The following is a 25,685-nucleotide window of genomic DNA, read 5'->3' on the forward strand; positions in this document are numbered from 1 at the left end:
TTAAGCTTTAAATTATTCACTCACCAATTAGACTGACTATATCATGCAGAATTAATTTATGGAGGTTTCATATCCTAAAAGTCTAAAAGGCCTCACTCCATCATGAAAGGCAGAAATATTCCTAATACTTTTACTAAGTCATAATAACAATATTCATTTTTCCCCTCTTTATTAGATCAATATTTATCTCACAGTCAATAAGGGTCTTTCTAGTTACATGAAGAACTGGGGCAAATGTTGATCACAACAGGAAAAAATGCTCATTTTCAGAAACAGACATAGTTGCAATATCCAAATATTTTAGGGCTGATATATTTTCCTACAAGCACATCTGGAGAGACCATACCACTGGCCTTCTCTGCTGCCTAGCAGAAGGGAGAGATGACAGCTGCCATCTTGGCCTGTGTAGCTCCCAGGAGCCCTTGCATGCTTCACAGGCCTGTATCTGATTGAAGGCTACAGCAGGCTCCTAAGCCAATCAAGAACAGAGGGGGTGGGCCTAGCTGGGGCAGACCTGAGGGCAATAGTCTTCACTCTGGTTCACTTTCTGGGTAGAAAAGCAAGCACTGTAATGTCAGAGCAGTGAGTCCAAACTTGGTTTGTGTTTCTTACTTGTCCTCATTGAATAAATGGTTAAACGTGTACAACTGAAACATGGGGATAATTGCTTGTATTTTGCTATAAATCATAATATAGTAAAATGAAAGATCAGTTTTCCTTCTTCACAACTTCTGTGGGTGTCAGCATGGGGATGGATCTAGTTGTCACGGACAGGGAGATAACAGACTGAGGTACCTTCCACTAGTGGTGATCTCCTGAAAAGATTGTGGGGGTGAAAGATGAAGGTACATAACTAGCTTATGAAGGGAAAGCACTTCACTCCCAGGCAACAGGAAGGGTAATACTGTATACTGGCTTGCATCCATGTGCTTTCCCCCATAGTCATCCCTGGGTCCCCCTCAGCAAGCAGGCTGAGGAGTGGGATTTAATGACAAGTCAATCCAGGCAGTGGTGTAGCCATCTCCCATGCACATGCCAAGGGTGCCTTCAGCTGTAACAAAAATGTGGATGCTTCCCGTTCAAATGAAGTTGTTACTCCTCCTCAAACCTACGGTGCAGTATCCTTGTCTTGAGCTCCTGCACTCTTACCACTCTGTCCACAATAATACACCATCTGGCATTGCTTAGATGGTGTATTATTGCTTATACAAGGCCCACTCAGAAGTTTGGTGTGAGGACATGGGATATTTCTGGCATTCTCCAGAGGATTCTGGCTCAAAGGAGGATTCTAAGCACATTCCACAGAGACATTACTGAGGTGCCTGGCTCTGGGGAAGGTTTTAAGTATACTTACCTGAACGTAATTATAACCCATCTTTAAAATTTGCACTCAGTGCACAAGATTTGGGATCAAAGGGGGTCAGGCTGGAACAGCTGGGGACATTGGGCATGGGATTGCAGACATGCCTCTGGGCCACTACACTATATGCCCAATACAGGATGGAAGATGAGATCCAGTGAACACTTCTCCCTCTCTGAAAACACATCTGTTTGAAGCCACCAGGCAAAAGCAACTACTAGCAGCTTTCTTTGAACTATTCTAAAATGCCTTCAGTAGACAATGCCCTCTGAGAGCCAAACTTTGTCTGTGTACCTAGTTGGAACTCATTTGTTAAGGGATAAGATCCTACACATATGTACTTGGGAGTAAGAATGTATATGAGCTGGCTGAATAGCCCCGTGGTTTAGGCCCAGTGGAGCCAGAGGTTGGGAGTTCAGTTCCCCACTTTGCCTCCTGCCAACAGAGCTAGCCTGCATGGCCTTGGGCAAAGCTGTACAGCCCCAGGGTGCCCCCAGAAGAAGGTGATGATATACCATTTCAGAGTACCTTCCACCTGGAAAGCCCTGGAAAGGGTCACTGTAAGTCATAATTGACTGCATGTATTGGCTTTTAAATTAATTCAATCTTTTGATGAAGCGACATCTACACAGTAGTACCTGAAGTGACTCAGTACTCTATGACTATCAGAGCAGATATCTCAGTGATTATAAATATCAAGGAAACCAAGCTGATGATAACTATCAGTGCAGATGAGACAACGTTGGCAGAATGTCCTAGCACTGTAACTTCTCTACAATCCACACCTTCAAACCCTTGATAACAATGGCAGGTGAACTTCTCTGCCATTATTTGAAGGTCAGTCTGTGACGCTTCCCCTTTCACAGTAAATCTCTGGTCTTCTGAGACTTCTATTTGAAAGTTATGGGGATTTAAATGAAGGTAGTCCAAGGCTTTCCAGTTCTTTCGTATGCAGCGCCCGTTGTTCTGGCACAAATGCCGGCTGCACACTTCTGCTGCTTTGGTTACATTTATGATATAGGAACCTAACTCAGAAGCAATGAATCGTTTCACCTTTGTGCAGTTGACCTAGAAAAAGCAGGAAGGGAAATAAAGCATTACAGATTGTGAAATCATTGCTGATGCCATCCTTTTTAAGAAACATGAAGCGTATCTTGTCATGGGCAAGCTGCACAGTCCCAATGCACCCCCAATAGATGTGAATGATAAAACATTTCTGAGTATTCTAAAACTAGAAAACCCTGGGAAGGGTCACCATAAGTTGGAATCAACTTGATGGTGTGCAATTATTATTATTGTTATTAAGGCTCAAATATGACAATACAGTTAGCATGTCAATTGAAGCAGAGTTTCTTTAAGAGGTGAAAGTCATCTGTTTATCCTGTCACTTCATTGGTTCACCCACATGTTGAAAATTAATGACTGATTGCTCATCAGGTGGTGAACATGAGCTTCATTTGCATATTTGATTGTGCTTTGAAGGAGTTGCAGGCCTGGTGGGGAAAAACATTCTGATAGCAGGAAATACAGAATTACCTGATAGTGTAATTCAGGTTTAAAACAATGTACAGATTATGCAAGCTCATAAAGTAAAAATAAATGTTTTAATTTTTTAAAAAATGTTTTTAAACATAGATCTTGACATTTTACTACCAATTTAGCGTTAAACCTATAGACACTCTGAAGGAAGAACAGGTCTTCTGTAGCCTTAGCACCTGAGTTGGAAAAATGATTGTTGAAAGGTGAGACCCATCATGCAAGTGTGAGAAAAACTGCATGTAGTGAAATTCCCTCTTGATGCAGAAGCTTGCATTCTTCTTTCTGGTCCCTGAAACTCACACATACAGTATGGGTTGTTTTATTATTATTATTATTATTATTATTATTATTATTATTATTATTATTATTATTATTATTATTATTATTATTATTATTATTATTATTATTATTATTGTTGTTGTTGTTGTTGTTGTTGTTGTTGTTGTTGTTGTTGTTGTTGTTGTTGTTGTTGTTGTTGTTGTTAAGGAAATTATGGGGAAGGGGTCCTTAGAACACCCCAATGGTCTGATTATGCTGAAATTACTGTATCCTCAGACGATATTTTGTGTGATGTGTTCTCTATCATATCAAGAAAGGATGATTCATAGTTTTTGACCTTTACTGCTTCCTAGATTTTCACCAGTCCAGAAATAAGTGGTTTAGTATAAGATTCTTCTATGACAGCTTCAGTTTCTCACCTCCATGCATTATAATGCCTCTGAAGTTAATGGTACCTTTCCATATTTATGTGCAATGAAAAGGTCAGCTTTAAACCAATTTAGTCCTGAAGAATCTTGGAATGTATCATTTGAGGAATGAGTGCTAAGAGTTTTGTTTAAAGTCTTTAATTTTCTCCCTGTTCTTGAGAAAAAGCATGAATATTTAACATATTTTCTTGGTTTCTATTTCTATATTGTCTTAATGCTGAGCAAGCTACCCAGTTTAAACTTCAAGAAAGGAGAAAACTGTAGGCGAACTGACAGCATATGTCTACTCAGTCAGACAGAAGTCTGGGGGAAAAAACAGTTATTCTAAAATGCAGATCCAAATCCCTAGAATCAGCTTCTGGTTCTTATTGTCCTGTAGTTGAACTACATAAACATCCTAGCCCTAGCATGAGGACACCAGATATATCACTACAACCTTCATAGGCTACCTGAGAACAACTTGTCAGATGAAAGCATATTTAAAAGGTAAGTAAAATGAATCTGAATTGTACAGAGTGGAAATTCTGTTTATGGCATTAGACAATTGTCTGGAGTTAGAATCAAGGCATCTGTTTACCTCTGATGAAGTTAAATTCATGTCTCCCCAGATAACAATTCCTGCAGCTCCCAAGGCAGCACTTTCCCCAATTGTGCTTATTAGGTCTTGCTAAAATGAAAATAGGAAAACAATATCAGTGTATACGTATATTGCAGTTCTTTTCTCAGTTTATATTGTTGAAAATGCCTAGGTAAAAGCTCCTATTGTGAATGCTAAAGAACATGAGGAACCAAGCCTGTCATCTGTCAGTTAAGCTACCACTGAGATGCTAGGGATGGTATCCATGTCCAACGTAGAGTTCTACTGTATTCCTCTTTTAAATCAGCTGATGTTTAAGAGGCTGCCAGCTCCATTATTATATTATATTGCTCTTTCTTTTCCAGCACTGTACACGTCAGAAGAAATAATACACCTCATTAATATTTACACGGATAGTTTTCTGTGCCTTATTCATCATTTAAGTTGTAGAACTAGGAGAAATGCTCCAGTAAATGGATTGTCTTTGATTAACTCTAACACTTTAGTCAACAATATTTACTTCATCTTCCATCTCTGATGAGAATTCTATTGCTTGTGTATGCTTGTGTAAGAAAAATCACATTAAATATAGCTCAGTGGTTTAGATATCTGGCTGCAGAGCCAGAGGCTGAGAGTTTGATTCCCCACTATGCCTCCTTGACAGGGGCTGGACTCAATGATCCATAAGGTCCCTTCCAGCTTTGCAGTTCACAAAGTGCCATCGGCCATATGCTGAGGATTGCAACCAACACTTTACTAGTGGGTACCGATTTGTTACTATGACTTGTGATTTCTCTTCCACAAGCATATATCAGCCCTAGAATATTAGCCTCTGTCCATAAAATTTCTATATTGTGAGATCATATTTCTTTACAGTACCTGCTTCTGATTGCCACATCCATGAAAAGGAAAACAATAGCCACCAGGAACCCAATCTTCAACAAAAACTCTATCATAATTTATATGACAGTACTTCAATAGGTTTGCCTGTCAGTGCAACAGGACATTTCCCAGTGCCATCAGGAAACTATTTAGATCCACCAGCCTCTTGGGAGAGGACATCTCAATTGGCCACCAACCTTACTGTTAAATGCCAGGCCAGTGAACAAGGAAACAACAATCATTAACTTGATCCAGGATGATCATATTAATGTCTCTCAGAATTTTCCACCTGAATTCTCTGTGCAACAGCAGCAGGTGAGATCTGGAGTCAGGGAGGCAGATTTGCAGTGGTCTGTCATCATTCCATCACCCTCTGCAGTTTGCATATCTTTAAGACGGGTGCCCAGGAAAGAATAAGAATTACGTTGCTCTATTGCCTAGTGTACAAGAGTTCCTCTCCCAGAGCTAACTCGTGTCAGGGAAGGTGCTCAAATAACCTTGGGTTATTGCACTGGAAAACTTCAACATTTATGTCAAGAGCACCCTGTCAAAAGTGGTTCAGGATTTCACATCTGTCTCCAATAGTATCTGTACTATAGGTCTGTCCCAAATTGTACTTGGCTCCATTAATGCTACAGAGCATACTCTGGACCTGCTTTATTGTAAAAGCAGAACAATGGTGGTCTGGGTATGGAGGAACTTTCTGCAGCTCTCTTGTCATGGACAGGTCATTACTTGATGGCATTAACAATCTTTGGAACTCAGAGACCCTTCAGGGAGCAGGGACAATTAAGATGGCATCCTAAGGAAGGTGATGATCTGAATGGCTTTCTCACGGTGCTAGAGACCTTCCTGTTGCCTTAGACCTGCTCGATCTCCAGAATGGAGAAATGAGCATGGCATTTGTTCCTAAGCATCCCCTCCCATGTAATGGAGCCAGACTGGACACCTGGTTTATTGTGGAGCTGCTGGTGACGAAGTGAGTGGGATGGAGACTTGTGAAGGAGGAGATGTTAGTGTGCCGTCCTCACCGAAAGACCTCAAAGGAAAACCAGGGATGCGTGGAGGGAGTTTTGGTTGAGATAGAAAGAGAGGAGAGGGAGGAAAGGAAAACTTTAGAAGTGTGCTTAGCTGATGATAAAGGGGAGGAGCTAGACCTCATCGTATGGGATGAGATTAAAGGAGGAGGAAGAGGCACAGGAATTCAGAATCATAATGGATGGGACCACGAAATGCATGAGAGATAAGGCTATACAGATGGGAGATGAGGGAGATGCAGAGGAGGTCAAGAGGTTGATAAAGGAGTTCCCTAACCTAACCCATAGCCAAGCCGGGCAAAGCGACAATTGAACCACAGAATGGACAGTAGTGGTCTACCCCTGCAACCAGTGTTGGGGGAGGAAGGTGATTTGCCTCAGTCCCTGTTTCAATCTGCCACCACGCAAAGGGGACTGGGTGAGACACCCTTGCTGTGGAACGGTTTGCGCGGTCCAGAGCATGCCCTTGCGGGCAATGACAGATCGGGAGCGCTTTGGTCCGGCCCCGATGTGAGGAGCGATATATTTACTCCCGAGGTGAAGGTTCATAGTTACAAGGTTTTACTGGAGTTGAGCACATTTGATCCGTTTGAGTTAATTGATGTTGCGGTTACTGAGAATAAAAAGGATTCTGTTCAATCTTTAAAATCGCCTCCAACTGTTATTCCCGCCCAAACAAGGGGACCGCCTCCGGCCTCAGGAGAACCTGATTACAAGACTACAGCAGTATTGGGAGAAAATTCAGAAAAAATCAGACAGAACATGGGCAAGAGCCAGCAGCGGTGAAAAAGAATATTCTTGTCTGCTAGCACTGCATCTGCAAAGAGTAATCCAGCAAAGGTGTCTCGAGTAGTCAAAGACCTGTAATGCTCTGGCTCACAAGAACAGAATGCAGACCATTCAGAATGCAGACTACTGTGAAGATTTTGCACAATGCTTTGCACACACAGTAGTCCATCTCAACTCTTACTGGAAAGGTGCACCTGACACAACATCGGTGGATGTAACTTAGGCAACTTTTTGTCCCATGATAATGGATAACTTCCAGTTTGTACAGCTTAAGGATGTGGACTGAACCCTTGGAGAAGTGAGATCCACTACACGTGCCCTTCCCAACTCGTAAAAGTAGCCTGGGGCATTAGCCACATGAATAATAGATGTGGTGACTGCCTCCTTACAGGAGCAAGGCAGAGTTCCAGCATACCATTGCTGAAAATCCCTTCTTTGAATCCAGCAAGCTGGAATCCAGCAAGTTCCAGCCACTCTCTAATACTAGATTCTTGGCTAAGGTATTGAAGTACATGGTAATATCTGAGCTCCAAAGGTTCCTAGATCATTTTGATTCATTCCAGTCTGGCTTCAGGCATGATGACTGAATAAAATACAAAAGGAACTGTCATGGTTATTGGATGAAGAGGGCTTTGGTCACCTTGGTGGATGATCTCCCCAAAGAATTAGACAAGAGAATTGGCTCCCTGTTCATTCTGCTGGGCTTCTCAGCAGATTTCAGTATCATCAGCTGTGGCGCCCTTCTAGGCTATCTCTCTGTGGTGGGTCTTAAAGGCACTGTTTTACAGGATGATTGTGTTGGATATATTACAACCTGCATATGATACATTTTAAGGAGTTTTTAATTGGGAGGGCCTTTTCTGGACTGAGGTTGCTGTTGGTCAACTCAGTATCAGCTGATTACTGCATTCCCTCTCTATCTCAGATTTCCCCCCCACACACCTTTTTCCAGTGACTGACTGCCAGTGTTAGATATTCAGTCTGTCAGAAGAAGACAGAATGAAGAGTTCTGTCAGCTATGTAACCAGTCAGTTGGTTAGTAGTGAAGCTAGTTAACCAGTTAAGCTCAGTCAATGTAACAATTTGACATTTTTTACACAATTTGATGTTTGTTTTTCTATATGAAGAACTGTAAGTAAACAGAAACATTGTTATTCTTTCTCATTACCAGAGTCTCTGAGTGAATGTTTGAGAAAATAAGTGTCAGTTAAAGTAAACTAACAAATAAGGGGTAGTTTGCTGAGGGAGATGTGATGTCAATCTGCTTTCTAGGTTTCTGACAGAACCATTTTATCTGCTACATAATATAGGAAGTTTTTAATTTATTTAATTTTTAAAGCCACACTCAATTCCTCACTCCTTCTGGCCTCCCATGTTCTAAGTCTCTGCCTGCTGTCTGTAATGGGCATATAATGAGGAATAATGAATCTAAACTTAATTTAAACAAGATAAAAAAAAATTGTCAACCTAAGGCCCTTTTTTGTTCAGTCGTTTAGTCGTGTCCGACTCTTCGTGACCCCATGGACCAGAACACGCCAGGCCCTCCTATCTTCCACCGCCTCCCGGAGTTGTGTCAAATTCATGCTGGTTGCTTCGATGACACTGTCCAACCATCTCATCCTCGGTCGTCCCCTTCTCCTCTTGCCTTCACACTTTACCAACATCAAAGTCTTTTCCAAGGAGTCTTCTCTTCTCATGAGATGGCCAAAGTACTGGAGCCTCAGCTTCAGGATCTGTCCTTCCAATGAGCGCTCGGGGTTGATTTCCTTTAGAATTGATAGGTTTGTTCTCTTTGCAGTCCAGGGAACTCTCAAGAGTCTCCTCCGGCACCACAATTCAAAGGCATCAATTCTTCGGCGGTCTGCTTTCTTTATGGTCCAGCTCTCACTTCCATACAACACTACAGGAAAAACCATAGCTTTGACTATTCGGACTTTTGTTGGCAAGGTGATGTCTCTGCTTTTTAAGATGCTGTCAAGGTTTGTCATTGCTTTCCTCCCAAGAAGCAGGCGTCTTTTAATTTCGGGGCTGCTGTCTCCATCTGCAGTGATCATGGAGCCCAGGAAAGTAAAATCTGTCACTGCCTCCATATCTTCCCCTTCTTCTTCTTCTTCTTCTTCTTCTTCTTCTTCTTCTTCTTCTTCTTCTTCTTCTTCTTCTTCTTCTTCTTCTTCTTCTTCTTCTTCTTCTTTAGAGGAAGGCTTTGTATCAATCCTTCTATCTTCGTGGCAGGGCTGAGGAGAACACAAGATGACATTTCCAGTGCCGCCTTCCAGATAGTGGAACTCCTTCTAAAGTGTCATGTTCCTAGGGGATTCAGCAGGTGAAAGTCCAATAAGCCAGTCCAAATTGTCAAAACCAAAACACAAACCATAGTCAGAAGTCAGAGTCTGAAAGCCAAGGGTCAAGAGAGCAAGGTTCAAGATAAGCAGGAGCGTGGACACAAGCCAGGGAATTGATGTGTTGCTTCCAAGACTCTGGGTACATTATATAGCAGCAACAATCACCTAATTCCTAGAAACATTCCATCCTGTTAAAACTCTGGACTGGTTAACCTGATGTTCCTGTGAGAAGCATTCATGTGAACCTCAAACCTTGTGTTGTGAATCTCTACCAAAGCTTATATCTCACTCTGGCTAGTGAGGGAGGAGAATCTGGTGGTGATTCAGCTGTCTTTGATACTAATTGCCCAGCATTTTCCTCAGCTGTAATTAACCCCTCTGATTCCAGGCCTTCTTTGGCTGAACTCATGACATAAAGGGAAGTCATGTTGGTCCCTCCTTCTAGTGGTAGGCTAGGAGCTTTTAATTTAGACAGACTTTTGGCTAAATTAAAAGGGGTTTTAATAGGAAATGTGCTTTTCACCATTCTCCATGTACTGTTTAAAAAGCATTTATTTATTGCATCATTTTATTGGCTGAAATCTGGTTGCCAAAGTTATGCCATGTAAGGCTGATGACGGCATCAGGCACAGTGTTTTCTTGGAAATTTATGATTTCTGATTACCCCACCGCACTCTGAAGGTCTCTTGGGATCCCGTTCATCATGAGGAATTCATCTTTAATTTCCAAAAAATGCCAGCACTGGAATTATTTTACTGCTGGCTGTGATTTTAAAAAATTAAAAACTTTCCCCATGTCCTGCAGCCCCCAACCGCTTCCTCACAACAAATTCATTCATTTATTCATTTAATTTCTACACCACCCATCTATCCAAGGTAGCCAGGTTGTGTTCACAAAATGTTTTTTAAAAAAGCATAAGTACAGGTATAAAATAAACGTCACATATAAAACATTATTTTAAAAAGAATTACGACATTCAAACAATGGCACATTAAAATTTATATATTTTAAATGGTAGAACAATTGTCTTAAGACTGATAATTGGGATAAATAAAAAAATGTGGATGATGACATCCTTACACAGCATAAGTTACAGTACTGGTTTCCAACCAGTGTTTTAAAATATGTAGCATGTTTCATTACTTTTTAAATATTGTAATGTTTGTCCTCATCTAAAGGATTATCCTACCATTGTTATGGATGATTTCAGCAGGTTATTATCACCATTCTTCTTAAAGAATAACTTTCACATTCAGCAATGCTTCTCATCTTAGTAGTAGGAGCAGAAGGTGGGTTCTCAGCCCCTTACATTCTATATTTATTTCTTACATTTATACACAAACAGATACACTGCATCTTAGCTGCACACAAATTATATGTAGAAATTATGCTAACACAACAGTGTGCAAGTTTCTCTCCAACAGACAAAATTTCTGCAGATGTCCTTTACTCCCAGGGCATAAAGGAACACCCCAAATGGGTCCCCATATCTTGGAATAATCTCAAATTTAGTCAACGAAGTTCTGTGATATATTCTTGTTGTTGGTTAATGCAAGGTAGTGAAAAAATCTCCATTAAAAAAACTCTGATTCAAAACCAAGCCTTTGAACAATCTAGTTGGGGGGGAGGAAAAAACTAAAATATGTTACTGAAGTCAGTTTTTAAGATAAATAATGATGTGCACATGTCTATTACTTTATTTTCTAAGGCTTCAGTCTTATATTTCAGGCTAGAGAACCTTTTTTCATGCAGGTTGCCCAGGCATTATTCTCTGTGGAGGGGACTTTGCTTATTATATAAGAGTTCACTAATGCTCAGTTGATTGTGTTGTAGAGCGGACAGCCTTCTCCATTTTGTCACAGACCATGTGGCATTGTTTCCTCATGAAGATGAGGCAGGCTCCTAGTGTGGAATATTTCTACTCAAAAACTTATTCCTTTGCCTGGATATTTCCAAGACTATGTACAAGATCACCTTCTCCTGGTCATGGTAAATGAGTTGTTATGCCATTTTATTTTCTTATTTAATGTTTTTATAGTATTCTGTTATTTTATTCTGTGAACTGCTCTTGTGAAAATTAAAAGTGGTACATACATTTTAAAAAATAAATAATGTGCTCCTTTTCCACAAACATGACATGAGAAATATGTTTGTTTTCCCCAGCAAGCTGTATAGAAGTGATGTTAGTACAGTAAGACTATGACCCAGTTACCCAGGAGTAAGTTCTATTAACTGAGGTCTTGCTTCTGAGTAAAAATGTATTGAATTGCACTGTGAAGCACTTGCTAAAATCCTGTTGCACAGTTACGCAAGCAGCGTAACCTTCAGATGCAAATTGTTATAAGTAAAAAAATGATGGTAGACATAATCTGTTGCATACTGAACTGTGCAACGTTCTTAACTATAGCAATTCACATCTAAAGATTACACTGCTTGCATAACTACACAACAGGATTTCATCCTCTATGTGAAATGCTGGTGAATGCCATTGTAAAAGAAATGCCTGAGACCTGTTATACAGTTGCAAAGGACATAACTTTTAGAAGGAATATCATTTACATACCCGTGCAGCAGGATTTCAGCCATTTTAGGCTTAAGGGAAATTGTGCAATTTTCTGGCTGGCTGTCATGCACCCAGGCATGCAGTCAATGCCATAGCTGGATCTAAGGGATATCTTTGCATGCAAAAGACATTGAAAATGATCATGCACACCAGTTGTCATTTTAAGATATATGGTGCACAAACACAATAGGATTCTGGACATTAACCGATATTTAACACTTATATATTGTTTTTTCTGAATTTTCAAAGAAGCCTTACAAAAGTCTTATAAGAGAGTAAGCCTTATCAGATAGGCAAGTATTATTATATCCATATTAAAGATAGGCAGCTGAGGATTAGAGATATCTGCTTAAATCAATCTAATGACTTCTTGTCTGAGGTAAAATATGAACAAGTTACTCCCGTTTCAGAGTTCCTTTGCAGTTGCTCTTATTCCCCAAGCAGCTTACCGTAGAAAGAAATAGCAAAGGCTCATCTCTATAGTCCAGTCGGGTATATACAAATACTGGAAGAGCATAATCATGTGATGTCATCAAGGAAATCCTCATGGATTCATTCACTCTAAATTGTGAAAAATGTAATATATTTTCACTGTTTCCAAGGGATTTCTTAATACCAATGGATGGATATAGAGCGGCACTGCTGTTCCATAGCCATGACAGTTCATTGTTTCTCAGAACTTCACTTTCTGGGCAAGAGCCAGTGTAGTTCTTGTCATGAAAATTATAATTGTGGCAGTCAGGGTATAAGTAGTAGCCCCACAGTCCCTTGGGTCTACTTTTAATCCCTAGCTCAATTGTCTCCTTCATGAAAGCCTTAGCACATTGTTCAAAGGAAAGTTTGGCTAAATGTTCAATGGCATTTGTTGAAATATTTTCTTGCATTTCAGAAATGAGTTTTCTTGACTGTTTCCTGTAAATATCTTTAGTACTCCAGTTGCGGTCCCATTGCGGCCTCCAATGTTCCCAGTCTATGACAACCAATCCTGTGAAATCTTTATCAGGAATGTAGTAGTTAATGTCTTGGGCTGCTTTTTCCAGATGTGTTTGCAAGCTAAAATTTTGAGGTAGGCCACCATTAACTGGGATTTCCTGTGGCGTATACCATGGATAATATCCCAGCCTGTTGACATAAAATATTGTGACATTCTGTCCTCTCGCCTTGGCAAATGGGCTTCCAGTCACATGGAAAATTTTCAGGTTAATAGTTATGTTATATCTGATGGAGCAATGATCTGTTGGTGCATTCCAGGCAGCTATAAATGGCTTCCTTCGGAATACAGGTAGCTGGGCAGGTTTCATGGGAAATGCAGAACTCCACATTAATGTCAGCTGCAACCAGACTGTGAAATGGACCTGCTGAGTGATAGAAAGTGATATTTGAATTTTCGTTAGAACACCAATGATAGGAACAATTTTTGCAAATAATATTTATTTATTTATTTATTTATTTATTTATTTATTTATTTATTTATTTATTTATTTATTTATTTATTTATTTATTTATTTATTTATTTATTTATTTTATATCTTGGCCATTTTCTCCCATAAAGGGACTTGAGGAGGCCCACAATACTTAAAACACAAGAACAGCTAAAAAGGGCAATAGGTATACAATTAAAAAAATAATGAAATATAGGTGAATATAGAAAACTGATGTTGCAAACATTAAAACAACCTTTGTAATCACACTTAAAAGATTGCTACTACCACCATGAATTTTAACAAAAAAAGACATGTAGCAGCTATACTAACAAAGAGGATGGTAGTGCTTACAAAGTACTAAAATATGCATGCAATGTGGACAAGATACATTGATTACATGGCAGGAAACCCCTAAGATTATATTTAGCATTTTTATCTTCAGTTGAAATCAGGCAATATTTTATTTAATTGTATAAAGAAAGCATGTCTCTAGGCATCAAAACATAATATTTCTGGCTAAGACTGAAAAGCTCAGAGCCAAAGTTGTCTGACAATTCAACGCATGTTTCCTCCTAAGTAATACATAAGTCTACAATCTTCATATCCACAGAGAGGTAGCTCTCAATGAACCTACTATAGTTTACTTCTGATGAATTGGAGCAGGATGCACTGCTAACTATTGATTCCTACAGTATCATTTCTTAAGACTTCTAGGTTTGCTAGATGGTTTTGTGCTGATTTCCTCAATCCTATGTTCTCAAGAGACACTATGCAATCATTGGAGAATGTGGAATGTTAATCCTAGATAGAATGTACCCACTGAAGTTAATGAGACTTTTTATTAATCTCAGGGGGTCTGCTCCAGTTTGGATCTCAATATTGGATTTAGTTGTATAATTTGAATCCATTTGTTAGTCCCAACTAGAGTAGACTACTGACTCAATAAGAATCTGATACATTAAAAGTTACATAAATTCCATTGACTCTAGATGAAAGTAACATGATTTTTTTTTCAGTTGGGATTAACAAAGGATTTTAGATTTATTTTAAAATTACTTGTCAGCATAGTTGTAGGTGTTTTGTTCTGCCACTGGGTGTCACTGGGAGTTTATTTTATGTGCCTTTTAAAATAAAACAGATCTATTTAAGGAAAAGTTATATCAGAGTGTTTTGGCTTAGATGAATGGTTTTGTGTTAATTTGGGTGCTTAGAGGATGGCAGGATGGGAATGCCTTGTTTAAAAAAATATGGTTTTCTAACAGTAAGTTTTAAAACTGAAAACAACAATTTTCTGAACTGCTGTTGATCTGCAGCTATTTCCTCCTAGGGTGCAGTTAGTAAACATGGCATTAGCTGAGCTATACAAATAGATCAAATTTTGATTGCAAAAGCAGGAATAAAAGGCCCTATTACCATCACCTATAGACACTGAAAGAAAAATAAACAAAACACACTATCACAGTCAACCAACTGCATCAAAATCCCCATAACAAATGCCACAAGCAAACAAACACCTGGATTCCACAAGGGCTGACTGAGAAGAATACATCCCAAATTGCCTGCATGCCAGCCAAACAATCAAACAAGGTATTTTTTCCCTTGCACTCCTAGTTTAAAGATCCTTAAATATAATTATGAGGCAGCCACAGAAGCACTACCACCCTTAGTTAGCTAACTGATGATATTAACCCTTTCCTGATCGTGAATCTGTGCTTATAACATGATGGACAAGTAACCTGTAGTTTGTGATGCTGCATCATGGCAAGGCTGAATCAGTTGGGCTGTCATTAGGAAAATATGGCATTACTTTGTGAATGACTGATCAACACCAGTACAGTCATACAAGCGTTGAAAGAAAGACCTGTATGATATTTTTATTTTTGTCACCCATCTTTCATCTGGCTCTCCTGATTTTAGCACAGGTGGCCAGCTGCATATGATAAACAGCAGCTGTTGCTAAGGTATGCATAGGTGACCATTAAGGCTGGGCTGTAATGAATTTTGCAGTGACAAGACGGTGACCATAGCCAGGTAAGGGAACCTGAAGCAGTTTTACTACCAGTTGCCTATTGCCCCAAGATGGGACTGGCCATGTGGTCTAGGAACAACAAGGGAAAAGAGCACCAAAATTTACCAAAATTGTCAAAGTAGTATTTGAAAGTGTCTGCACTCAGAAGTGGAAAATTAATTATCATATTTAAAATCTTATACAATCAAAGTATGAGGACATGTCAGTACTTTGGTGAAACAGAAGAACCTCAGGCTTAAAAGAACCAATTTTGTTCTTTTTTCCTTTGGATTTGGACTGAAATCCTCCCCTTGGATACTGCAATGTTTTTCCTTACTCAGTTTGCAAATTTTTCCACTGCTATATAGATTTTTTCCTTACTTAAACCTTAGTGTTTTTGCTCACACAGGCATTTGTGTGTACAGTACTGTATTTTCCTTTGTCTTTCAAAATGTGTACATCATTCAAATGTATTTATTTGTCCCATTGACTACAATGTGTTGGTATTAATTCTTGAAATATGTGCAATTCTAAATGTACACATTGTTTGTTTTATTCTGTGAAACATACCACAAACTCAAAAATATATAGATTTCTAACTACTGCTTACATTCAGATTTGCATTTTTCTGGAAGGTGTCAATTGAATAATCCAACAATAAAATAGAAAGCCAAGAAATGTCTTGCTGATCCTCAGTCAATCATAGGAAAGCTTTTTCCTATTGCTTTTTGATTTTTTTAACTGCAGAGCCAGTCCTAAATCAGTTGCTTGGAGCAGCTAGGCTGGGCTTCAAACTGAAGTCCAACTTTCAGCTCAGTTGTGTCACTAATTGGCTTCATCACATTGCTATTTTTAGAAAAGCAGAATGGAAATATTTACTGTGCTAAAACAAAGACTTAATATGTGCAATCTCTGTTCCTCTTTATCTTATAGGAATGCAGAATGTGGATTTCACAGGAACAACTTTGTTCATGTATTTAGCTTTAAAAAATTGATGAACGAACACTGAGTTCATCAACTAATGCTACCCAAAGTCAAAGTACAGTTCCTTAATAAAAATGATTTTCATTAGGTTTCTTTAATGATTGGTCTTAGCAAACCTTAGGATTTAGTGAGAAAAAAAGTCTATTCTGTATAGTTTGAGGTGAATATATATATTTGAATCAGAACTTTAAAAACTTTGGGAACTATAAAACCCAGCCAGCATGGCTAGAATCCTACAAAATGCCAACTAAAAGTGTTAGTTAATACATACCTGCAACTGAAAGGAAGAAATGGCCAGATGTAGAGTTATGCTGCCAACTTTTAAAGGTTTAAATGAAGAACTAAAGTTACAAGGTGACCCATGGAGCTAAAGCTAGGGATTAAGTGCTAATATTTCTGTTCCATACTGTATATTCTTGAAAGTTTTCACGGCTAGGATCTGATGGTTGTTCTGGGTTTTTCGGGCTCTTTGGCCGTGTTCTGAAGGTTGTTCTTCCTGACGTTTCGCCAGTCTCTGTGGCCGGCATCTTCAGAGGACAGGAGTAGGAACTCTGTCCATGCTCTGTTGCTGTTTGTTGGATAGCTGAGTATTTATAGCTGTGGGAACACAAAAGGTCTGAAGATGCCGGCCACAGAGACTGGTGAAATGTCAGGAAGAACAACTTTCAGAACACGGACAAAGAGCCCGAGAAACCCACAACAACCATCTCTGTTCCATTTCTATTGATAATGCTTAATTAAAATCTTGATCAACCGACTAGTCTCCTCAGAAGAGAAAGGGGAGTGCATCCAAACTAGCAATCATACAGAACAAGAAGAAAACACCCACATTATGATGCAGATTCAAACAGACATACAAAATGCAATACCAGTTTCTATTCATGGACCGTCATCTGGCAAATAATAAGAGGAGAGAGATTTGCTGCCATACGTGGCTCTTCTTACCTGGATTGGTGCAACTGTGTTTTGTAGAAGATCAGGGTGGTTGTTTTCATCCCAAGCCTGAAATTGTTTCCAGACTTTCATTCTCTGTGTGCAAAACTATCATTTCCATTTTATTTTTAGCCCAACCTGCATTTCCAAAGACTCCCACTCTCTGAACCTGGCACAGATTGACAGGAAATGACTTTTCTTCTAACGTGAAGAGAAAAGTGTCCTGGCTGCAGCTACATAGATTAATCACAGTCCATGCAGGCAGTATATTTTTGCAAGGGTCTCAATAAACAAATACTGTATTTAGAATTCCTAATGTAAATAATACTCTCAGTTGGGGAGGGAGTTTGTGTAGTTTGAAATGGGGTGAATACAAAAGGTCTCTTCTACAAAGTCTTGCATTCCTCAAGAAACAAAGATAAAATATCTCTGTTTAGTTCTGGTTGGACCAGCAGTTAAGTATATAGTGGCCAAAATACTATAGGTGTTCATGTAAGATTTATATAGTCTTACATGGATATCAACAGGATTCTGGCAAGCAATGATTGTATGGACTGTGGAGCTACTGATTTATGCATTTTAACACAGCAGACTGTTATATCAAAAATAGATGGGAGAGAGAATGAAATTAGAAAAAAATTTATCATGATTCAGAGATCTGGAAGCACGTATTTGAAGGACCTTGGTGTACAACTGTAGCCTGAATCCTGTGGGAACTGTGGAAAATATGCAGGCAATTGTACAACGGAGCATATTGCATGAAGTCTTCATCTGAAATGGTGCATCAGCAATTGGATCAAATTGGGGCTTGATTCAACCTGGTGCAAGTTTAGGCCCCTTGTCTCTAATCAAGGTCTCAAATCCAAATCAATATTCAAATTTCTGACTCTCCAACATCCCCAGTCACTGGAAGCACTCAAATAGTTACAACCCAGAAGGGGGCAGATATAACTATGAAACATGGAAATATAGTGGACTACAAAGGCAGTGTCCACAGTGCTAAACTGCAGCTGCCTAACTCTTCAAGACTGTGCTGAACCAAAACTGCTTTAGCTGACACTTGGGAGAAATTTCCACCCTCACCCAATGTAGCATGAGAGAAGGAAGAAAAGGACTAGTGGTCCTTAAGCAATATTTTTTCTTGTTCTGTGGAGAATGACTGAGGCAGCCCAGTGGCTGCAGTACCATGTTTGCTTTTATTAATTTTTGGCAGAGGTTCCCAACACAAACAAATGAAATAAATACATCCAGGCAAGGCGGAATCTAAATTGCAAATAGAAAGAAACCCCAAAACCTACAGAGGAGGGGGGAAACAGACGAGGAAAGAAAGACAGCCTCTACCGTGGTGATTTTGTTGTTGCTGTTGTTTAGTTGTTAAGTCATGTCTGACTCTCCGTGACCCCATGGACCAGAGCAGGCCAGGCCCTCCTGTCTTCCACTGCCTCCTGGAGTTGGGTCAAATTCATGTTGGGAGCTTCGATGACACTGTCCAACCATCTCATCCTCTGTCGTCCCCTTCTCCTCTTGCCTTCACACTTTCCCAACATCAGGGTCTTTTCCAGGGAGTCTTCTCATGAGATGGCCAAAGTATTGGAGCCTCAGCTTCAGGATCTGTCCTTCCAGTGAGCACTCGGGCTTGATTTCCTTCAGAACGGATAGGTTTGTTCTCCTTGCAGTCCAGGGGACTCTCAAGAATCTCCTCCATTACCACAATTCAAAAGCATTGATTCTTCGGCAGTCAGCCCTCTTTATGGTCCAGCTCTCATTGCCATACATCACTGCTGGCTGATACAGAAGCCTAATTACCCCAAACCAGGGGTATAAGTAAGGTGGAGCAATAGGACTTTACTCTGGAGAGATGAGATTTAGAGGGTACCAAAACATCTCAATCATCATTTAAAGCCCTCAAGAAAAGAGCTCTGGTTTTGAAACAAACTAGCTGAAAGTGAACAGCATAATGTTCATAGGGGATCCACAAGATCATTCTTTTAGAACAGCCATTCTCAGCGAGGGTCATATGGCCCCCTGAGGGGGGTTGGCACATTTGAAGAGAAGCACAGACTGGAAACAATTCTTCACACACCACCTTATAAGATTCATTATGTGCCCTATACAATCCTGATTCAGCCTATAGTTCTATCATATTGTGTTAATGGCTGTGGCCACGAAAACGTTGAGCATGGCTTTACAGCAGTGGTTCCCAACCCTGGGTGACACAGCTATTCTTGGACTACAATTCCCAGAAACCCTGGCCAGCACAACTAGTGATGAAGGCTTCTGGGAAATGCAGTCTCTCCCCAAAAAAATTACTTCGTTTACCTAAAGTTGGGAACCACTGCTTTGAAGCAACCATTCTCAACCTTTTTTGGGGGGGGGCATGGCCATAAACACAATATGAAAGAAATATAGGATGAATCAGGATTATATAAATCGCATAATGAACCTTATAAAGTGATATGTGAACAATTGTTTCCAATTTGTGGCCCCTTTCAAATGTGTCTGCCTGCCCCCCCCCCATGAGTCCATGTGGTCCCCATTGAGAATAGCTGCTTTAGAGAACCTTGCTATCGGTCTCTTCCCAGCTTTCTGCTGCTGGAGAGGAGAGGTAAGAAATGGCTCCTCCTCTTGTCTCACTAGAAGGAAGTGTGTATGCCTCAGTGCTGAACTCACCATATTCTCTGGTAGAGGTTGGGGGCACTCTCTGAGGGTCCCAGTGGAGAACAGAACCCTGCCCTTCTGTTCCAGCCCCAGAACCCCTCCGCATAGCATTCCTTTCCATCCAGGGCTACGCAGTTGTAGGTCAGGCAGCCACTTGAGATGGCAGTTTGGGAAGAGAAGTGGGTCAGGCTGCTGCAACTGTTGTCTTCCCAATTCAATCATCGCCTTCTCCCTGGAGTGCCTGTGGGACTCATTTACACTTTGAACCTCAGCTGCTGTTGCATTTTTCTCCCGGCCACTTCCTCCTCCTCTACCCAAGACTGAGATGCGCCCAACCTCTCTCTATTTCTGCTGAGCCCAGCTATCACCCTTCCAAATAACCAGAGCTGCCCGTTGGGTGATCACAAGGAGAGGAGACCCTTCCATAGGTCTTTTCAACTGCTGCTGCATCTAGCAAACATAGCCTCTCTACACTCATACAAGCCGCAGGGAAACAGGGTAGTTCAGCACAGCAGACCGTTTTTCCACAGTACATAATCCATGGCAATGGGACCCTCCAGCAACAAAAGCAGAACAACAAAAATCCCCTCTCCCCCAATTTTTTCTGTGCACTGTCCAGATTTTACAGCATCCAATAGTAAGAGTGTCATCCTAGAGGAAACAGCAGTTGTGGGCAGTACAGCTTCTTTTAGATTCAGAGGTGTCACATGCCTCCAGTCAAGAATAACTTGAGTGGCTGCCTGGTCCCTGCATTTCCAAACTCAACTGGATTTCAATAAGCAAGCCAGTTCCAAGAAATACAGCTTCAAGGAAAATAATTGAGCTAAGCCAGCAATGCTGTATTTTTCTAAGCCTGAATAAGAGATGTGTTTGAAGGGTTTTTTAAAATTGCAAGTTCCAGAATATCCCTGAAGCTGGGTTATTTTGGAAGTTGTAGTCCCCAAAAAAGAAATTTTCCCATCTCTGGAAAAAAAAGGCATTACAAGTTGGCACTAGATACACAAAATAAATAGCATAAAAGCAAGACCTCTGCCTCAGTTCAGCAAAGTGTGCATCCAAATTGTTCACATGTGAAATGAAAAAATAAAAATATAATTACCTTCCGATTTGCCATCAGTCGTGCAGCTCTCCCATGAAGAAGAGAACTTGAATGCCAACCCTTTTTCTCTTGGCTCTCCACTAAACATGTCATTATAGAGGTGACTCAGGGCAAGCTGGAGGCTTTCGCTCAATCTCTCTTTAACTAAAGTTAGTCCCACTTAAGTGCTATAGTTCAAACTAGCCATTACTGCCTTGAAATATTCATTACAATTCTCTTATGAGCCAAACTCATGTAATTCAATTCAAAGCATGACTTCTTTGGAATCAAAAGTTGGTTCCCAATGGAGCTTACACCTAGGCAGGTGTGAATGGGTCTGAAGAATTTAAGCCAAGCATCCAGTTGCCACAAGTGTGCTTTTATCATTTTCTCCTCCAACTGTGTGGTAAATGTGGTGACCACTGTTGAGGGTACCTGTTGAAAGGGGCAAGAGAGAGCTGAGCCATCAAACTAGGCATGTGGCTTGTGTGTGAGTAAACACCTTGCTGACAGAGGGAAGGAAAACTGGCAAAAGCATTTGTGTGCAAAGAAAATGCTCTGCTCATGAAGTTCTGCAGTCCTGTCCATACTTACTCAAATGTGAGTTCCATGGAAGTCTAAGGATTTACTTCTATGGAGCAATGCTTAGAATAGAATTATGTGCCTGGCTCGTAAGAGAATTGTAATATATGGATATTAAATTGGTACTCCCTCAGTACAAACTCCAGTGGGGACCTTCTTGAAGTCACTCTGCCAGGGTGGAGGGAATCTCACCGGTAAATACATTCTGGAACCAAGGTCTTACCAGTAAATAAACTCTGGAACCAAGGGATGTGTCTTGCATTGAATCAAACCATTGGTTTGATCCATTCAGTATTCTCAGTGCATCCTGGCAGAGCATCACTAGAGTTTCAAGCAGGCTTCCATCTTATCCCTAATGAAAGGGATGAAATTTTAATCGGGGACCTCAACAGAAAGCGTACTCTCTACCACTGAGCTCCTTTCCCCCCTTGCTTTTGTATTCCCTCCCCCAACTTTTGGAATCTCTGTAATACAAGGAATTTCAGATTCAAAACTAAACTGTGCTGTTAAGTCAGTTCTGACTTAATAGAGACCCTTGGAAAAACAAAAAGGTAGCCACTAATAAGAACTTGTACGTTAGTTGATAGGATATAATTAAGTAGGCTTTGACAAAGAGGTATACTATATCTGTATATAAAGACCCACCCATTCAGCTATTCAGATGGGTACCAGACAGTGAGAGACAATTCCCTCATAAATTTGTGTAATTTGTTTTTTAAAATCGATATTAACTGTCGGCTCTGTTTGTAGCAAGGATTTCTACAAATTAAATGAACTCCTTGAAGAAATTTCCCATTGTTTAAAATGACAGATTTTGCATCAGTATATTCAGTGGCATATCATTTTTTTAACTGCATGCACAGATTTGTGCCCAATTTTTCATTGTCAAAATGCATTGCATGCTATGGAAATCCACGTTTCTGGCAAAAGGACAAATCATCTGAGGCTAGGATGATTTGTCCTATTGCCAGTGTTGGGAAGTACGAAGCTGGTATTTTATGTGGAAATGTACATTTCTTTTCCACTTCTAGTGTGGGGAAAGCAAGTGTGTAGGCTGCTATTCTCATGGATTGTTTGGGAAAGGAACCTAATCTGTGCATGTAGAATCCACACATGATTTTAGAACCCTGATTGCTCAAGTTTCTAAATCAGATGAGGAGCCTACACACCTTGAACATGATTTATGCTCTCCTGCTTTTGACATTTCTAGAGAAGGCGCAGAAGGCAAGTAACAGAGACATGACAGAGGCTGCAGGGCCTATACATACAGTGCCATTCTTCTCCACCCAAATCCAGAACTTGGAAAGGTTATTTTCTCTTTTTTTGGACTACAAATCCCAAATTCCTCTGACCAATATAGTCACTGGCCATTATTGGCTGGGGCATTGCAGAAGATATAGTCCAGACTAGTAAATTTCCCAAGCTGTGGCCCAAAAGGATATGGAAGAATACTGAAACTGCAGAACATATGAGGCCTGTCACAAGAACTAGAGACTGTTAAAGAAAACTTAAGAGCACATCCAGACAGGGAAGCTGGGGTGTTCTGCTTCATGCTTAAAAGGTTCTTATATTTAGTTAGAAATATTTTAATTCTCACTTGCACAATCCTTCCATTCACACTGATCGAAGTTTTTCCTCCTGTTAGAAGTGTCCAAACAATTTTTTGGATCACCGATTTACTCAGTTTACTTGGTTTATCTACAAGTAAGGAGACAGCAGCAACAGAGGACAATGGCAGTGTGGCAAGTGTGCAGTGGCAATAACAGTGGTAATAGTGACTCTCCTTTTTTGTTGTTGTTAAGGAAAGTAAGTGACCTAGAAAAAGAGCAATGCATCTACCTAGCGTAGGACACATAATGCCACCAATGTATTTTGTTCATCTGGAATAGCACTGCATCAATAGGAAAATGTATTTTTTAAAAATTTAAACAGTAGAATAAAGATAAAGAAGAGGAGTTCTCTATCATCCCTTTCAATCACACAACCCACCAAATACATCACAGTATTGTCACCTCATTACCACCTACAGCTCTATTCTGGTATGGACTAACTATCTGCATGGTCTACAGAATGGGCTAATTAGGAGTGCTCTGAATCGAAAACAAATGTAACCCCACTGCTGTGCCAGAAAGGAGTGGGATGGGTCTAACAAGCGGCAGGATGGATCACTCTAAATTAAAACATACATGGACCACATATACCAAACCAGCGCCAGAAGCAATCCAAACAGCAAGCTATTCTACCCATGCAGATGTGACCCTACTAATGATGGAACAGTAGATGGAAGCATGGGGCACCTCAAAGGGAGACAGGTCAATTCCATTTGGGGGGCCTCCTAATCACTAATTGTAGCCCTGGATTCATTCTCCCCAAATCCTCTTCTGAATATGCTACTGAAGGTACAAGTGTGTGAGATACTCCACTTCCTGCTTTTATAGTAAGAGGACTGATTCATGCACTCTGCATAGATGAGCAAAAGTAGTAGTAGTAGTAATAGTAGTAGTAGTAGTAGCAGCAGTTGTTGTTGTTCCTGGACTACAACTCCAATTTCTAGATTATTAGGTAGCCAACGGCTATGTTTTCAGGATTTCTCCAATTAGTAAACTTAAACCAGCTTTTGATTAAAATGAGGTAGATGTTCTATGTCTCAAAAAGAATTTGGTAACAGCATATTGAACAAGAGACTGATTTTTCCATTCCACATTTATTGTCAATAGGTTTGGCACGCATTTTCAGAACAAGGCATTTGACAAAATTTACCTGTCCAGCCCTGATAACACTGACACATGAATTTCTGTTTCATGGCCTTGATATCTTTCTTCTTCAGCCTTCCTTTCACAAAGACTTTTTTATTCATCTCATCGAAATGAATCTTAAAACTCTGGGGATGTAAATGCAGAAAGGCACCTGATTCACTGTTTCTACGAATGCATCTGCCGTTCTTCTTACAGAGGACTTTACTACAGAGCTTGGTGGCAGAGGTCACATTAATGACATAATGTCCCAAAGGACCATCCACATATTTTTTCACGGTTAAACAGTTGTTCTAAAAGAAAACAAAGAGAAGGATAGGTTACTTTACAGTGCAATCCTATAGACATACAGTGGTGCCCCGCTTGACGACGATAATCTGTTCCGTTAAAATCACTGTAGAGCGAAATCGTTGTCAAGCGGGCGGGGAACCCATTGAAATGCATTAAAAACCGGTTAATGTGTTCCAATGGGCGAAATACCTCATCATCCAGCAAAGATCCTCCATAGGGTGGCCATTTTCCGGTGCCTGTAAAGTGAAAAATCAGTCCTGAAAACAGCAGGGAGCCATTTTACACAGCAGGTGGTCATTTTGAAACCCGACAATCATCTGTTTTTAGATTGTCATGTGAAGAATCAGTTCTGAAGCAGGGAACCGATTGTCATAAAACGAAAATCGCCCTTTGAAACATTGTTTTGCGATCACAATAGTGATCGCAAAAGCATCGTCGTGAAGCAATTTCAGCATCAAGTGGGGTAATCATCAAGTGGGGCACCACTGTATAGTCAGACATTAGCCCTATATACCTCAATGAGCCTTGCCCCTCAGCTGCCATGAGTAGCACACTCTGTGTCTACATTAGAGATGGGCACTTCGTGCTTTGTACGATGCATGAAGCACAGCACCACAGGTGGTGCTGAGTTCCATCTCCCTTCTCCCAGGCTGTCTGGTCTACTTACCAGGTTCCGCATGCTGCTGGGGTCCTTCTTTGGCAGCAACACTTCAGTCCAGGCAGAAGGCCAGCCAGCCTTTCCCTGTCTCCTCAGGCAGCCAACCACTCTGGTGAGAAAGTAAGAAAGGGAGTGTCCCAGCACAGCTGATTGGAGAGCCATTGCCAAAGAAGGACCCCAGCAGTGTGTGGAGCCTGGTAAGTGAACCAGCTGGCCTGGGGGACGGGAGATGGAACTGAGAACTTTAGTTATTTGCTTATCTATGAACTTTCTAGACCTCATAGTACTGAGAATTACTGCAAAATGTGTGGCCAAAGAGAGCCTGAGGAAGTAGAAGGCACTAACATGTCTTCTCACAATTTCACCCTTACTCAAAGGAAATAGTTCCTTTTTTTCCTTTTCACACCATTTAAACTCTACCAAAAAAAACGTACGGGGAAGGCTTGGTGAGACACACTAAGTAACATGTGTATAAAATAGATACATGCACAATAATGAAGCATTAGATGTGTTTAATTTT

The 25,685-nt window shown here is 40.4% G+C and overlaps 2 protein-coding genes across 2 annotated transcripts in view; both read right to left on the reverse strand.

The window, feature by feature from the left end:
- LOC110084065 (hyaluronidase-4-like) lies at window positions 1-17,238 on the reverse strand. The gene is made up of 4 exons (XM_078376803.1): window positions 17,158-17,238; window positions 12,246-13,151; window positions 4,184-4,273; window positions 1-2,428 (listed from the first exon to the last, which is right to left on the reverse strand). The coding sequence occupies exons 1-4, from the start codon at window positions 17,236-17,238 to the stop codon at window positions 2,009-2,011; spliced, it is 1,497 nt and encodes a 498-aa protein (XP_078232929.1). The 3' UTR covers window positions 1-2,008.
- Window positions 15,092-25,685, reverse strand: part of LOC110084064 (hyaluronidase) — a 31,733-nt gene continuing 21,139 nt past the window's right edge. The window contains exon 3 of the mRNA XM_020803099.3: window positions 15,092-24,509. Within this exon, the coding sequence (XP_020658758.2) occupies window positions 24,174-24,509 (336 nt within the window). The 3' untranslated portion in view covers window positions 15,092-24,173. The remainder of the gene's footprint in view (window positions 24,510-25,685) is intronic.

Source organism: Pogona vitticeps, chromosome 5 (genome assembly GCF_051106095.1).
Source record: "Pogona vitticeps strain Pit_001003342236 chromosome 5, PviZW2.1, whole genome shotgun sequence".
NCBI classification, from domain to species: Eukaryota; Metazoa; Chordata; class Lepidosauria; order Squamata; family Agamidae; genus Pogona; species Pogona vitticeps.

Coding starts and splice junctions, on each gene's coding strand:
- LOC110084065 (XM_078376803.1), bottom strand. CDS start 17,238: ATGAAAGTCTGGAAACAATTTCAGGCTTGGGATGAAAACAACCACCCT. Junction 13,152..17,157: donor ACACAGTTGCACCAATCCAG/GTAAGAAGAGCC, acceptor ATCACTCAGCAG/GTCCATTTCACAGTCTGGTT. Junction 2,429..4,183: donor TGAATTTAACTTCATCAGAG/GTAAACAGATGC, acceptor TGCTTTTTCTAG/GTCAACTGCACAAAGGTGAA.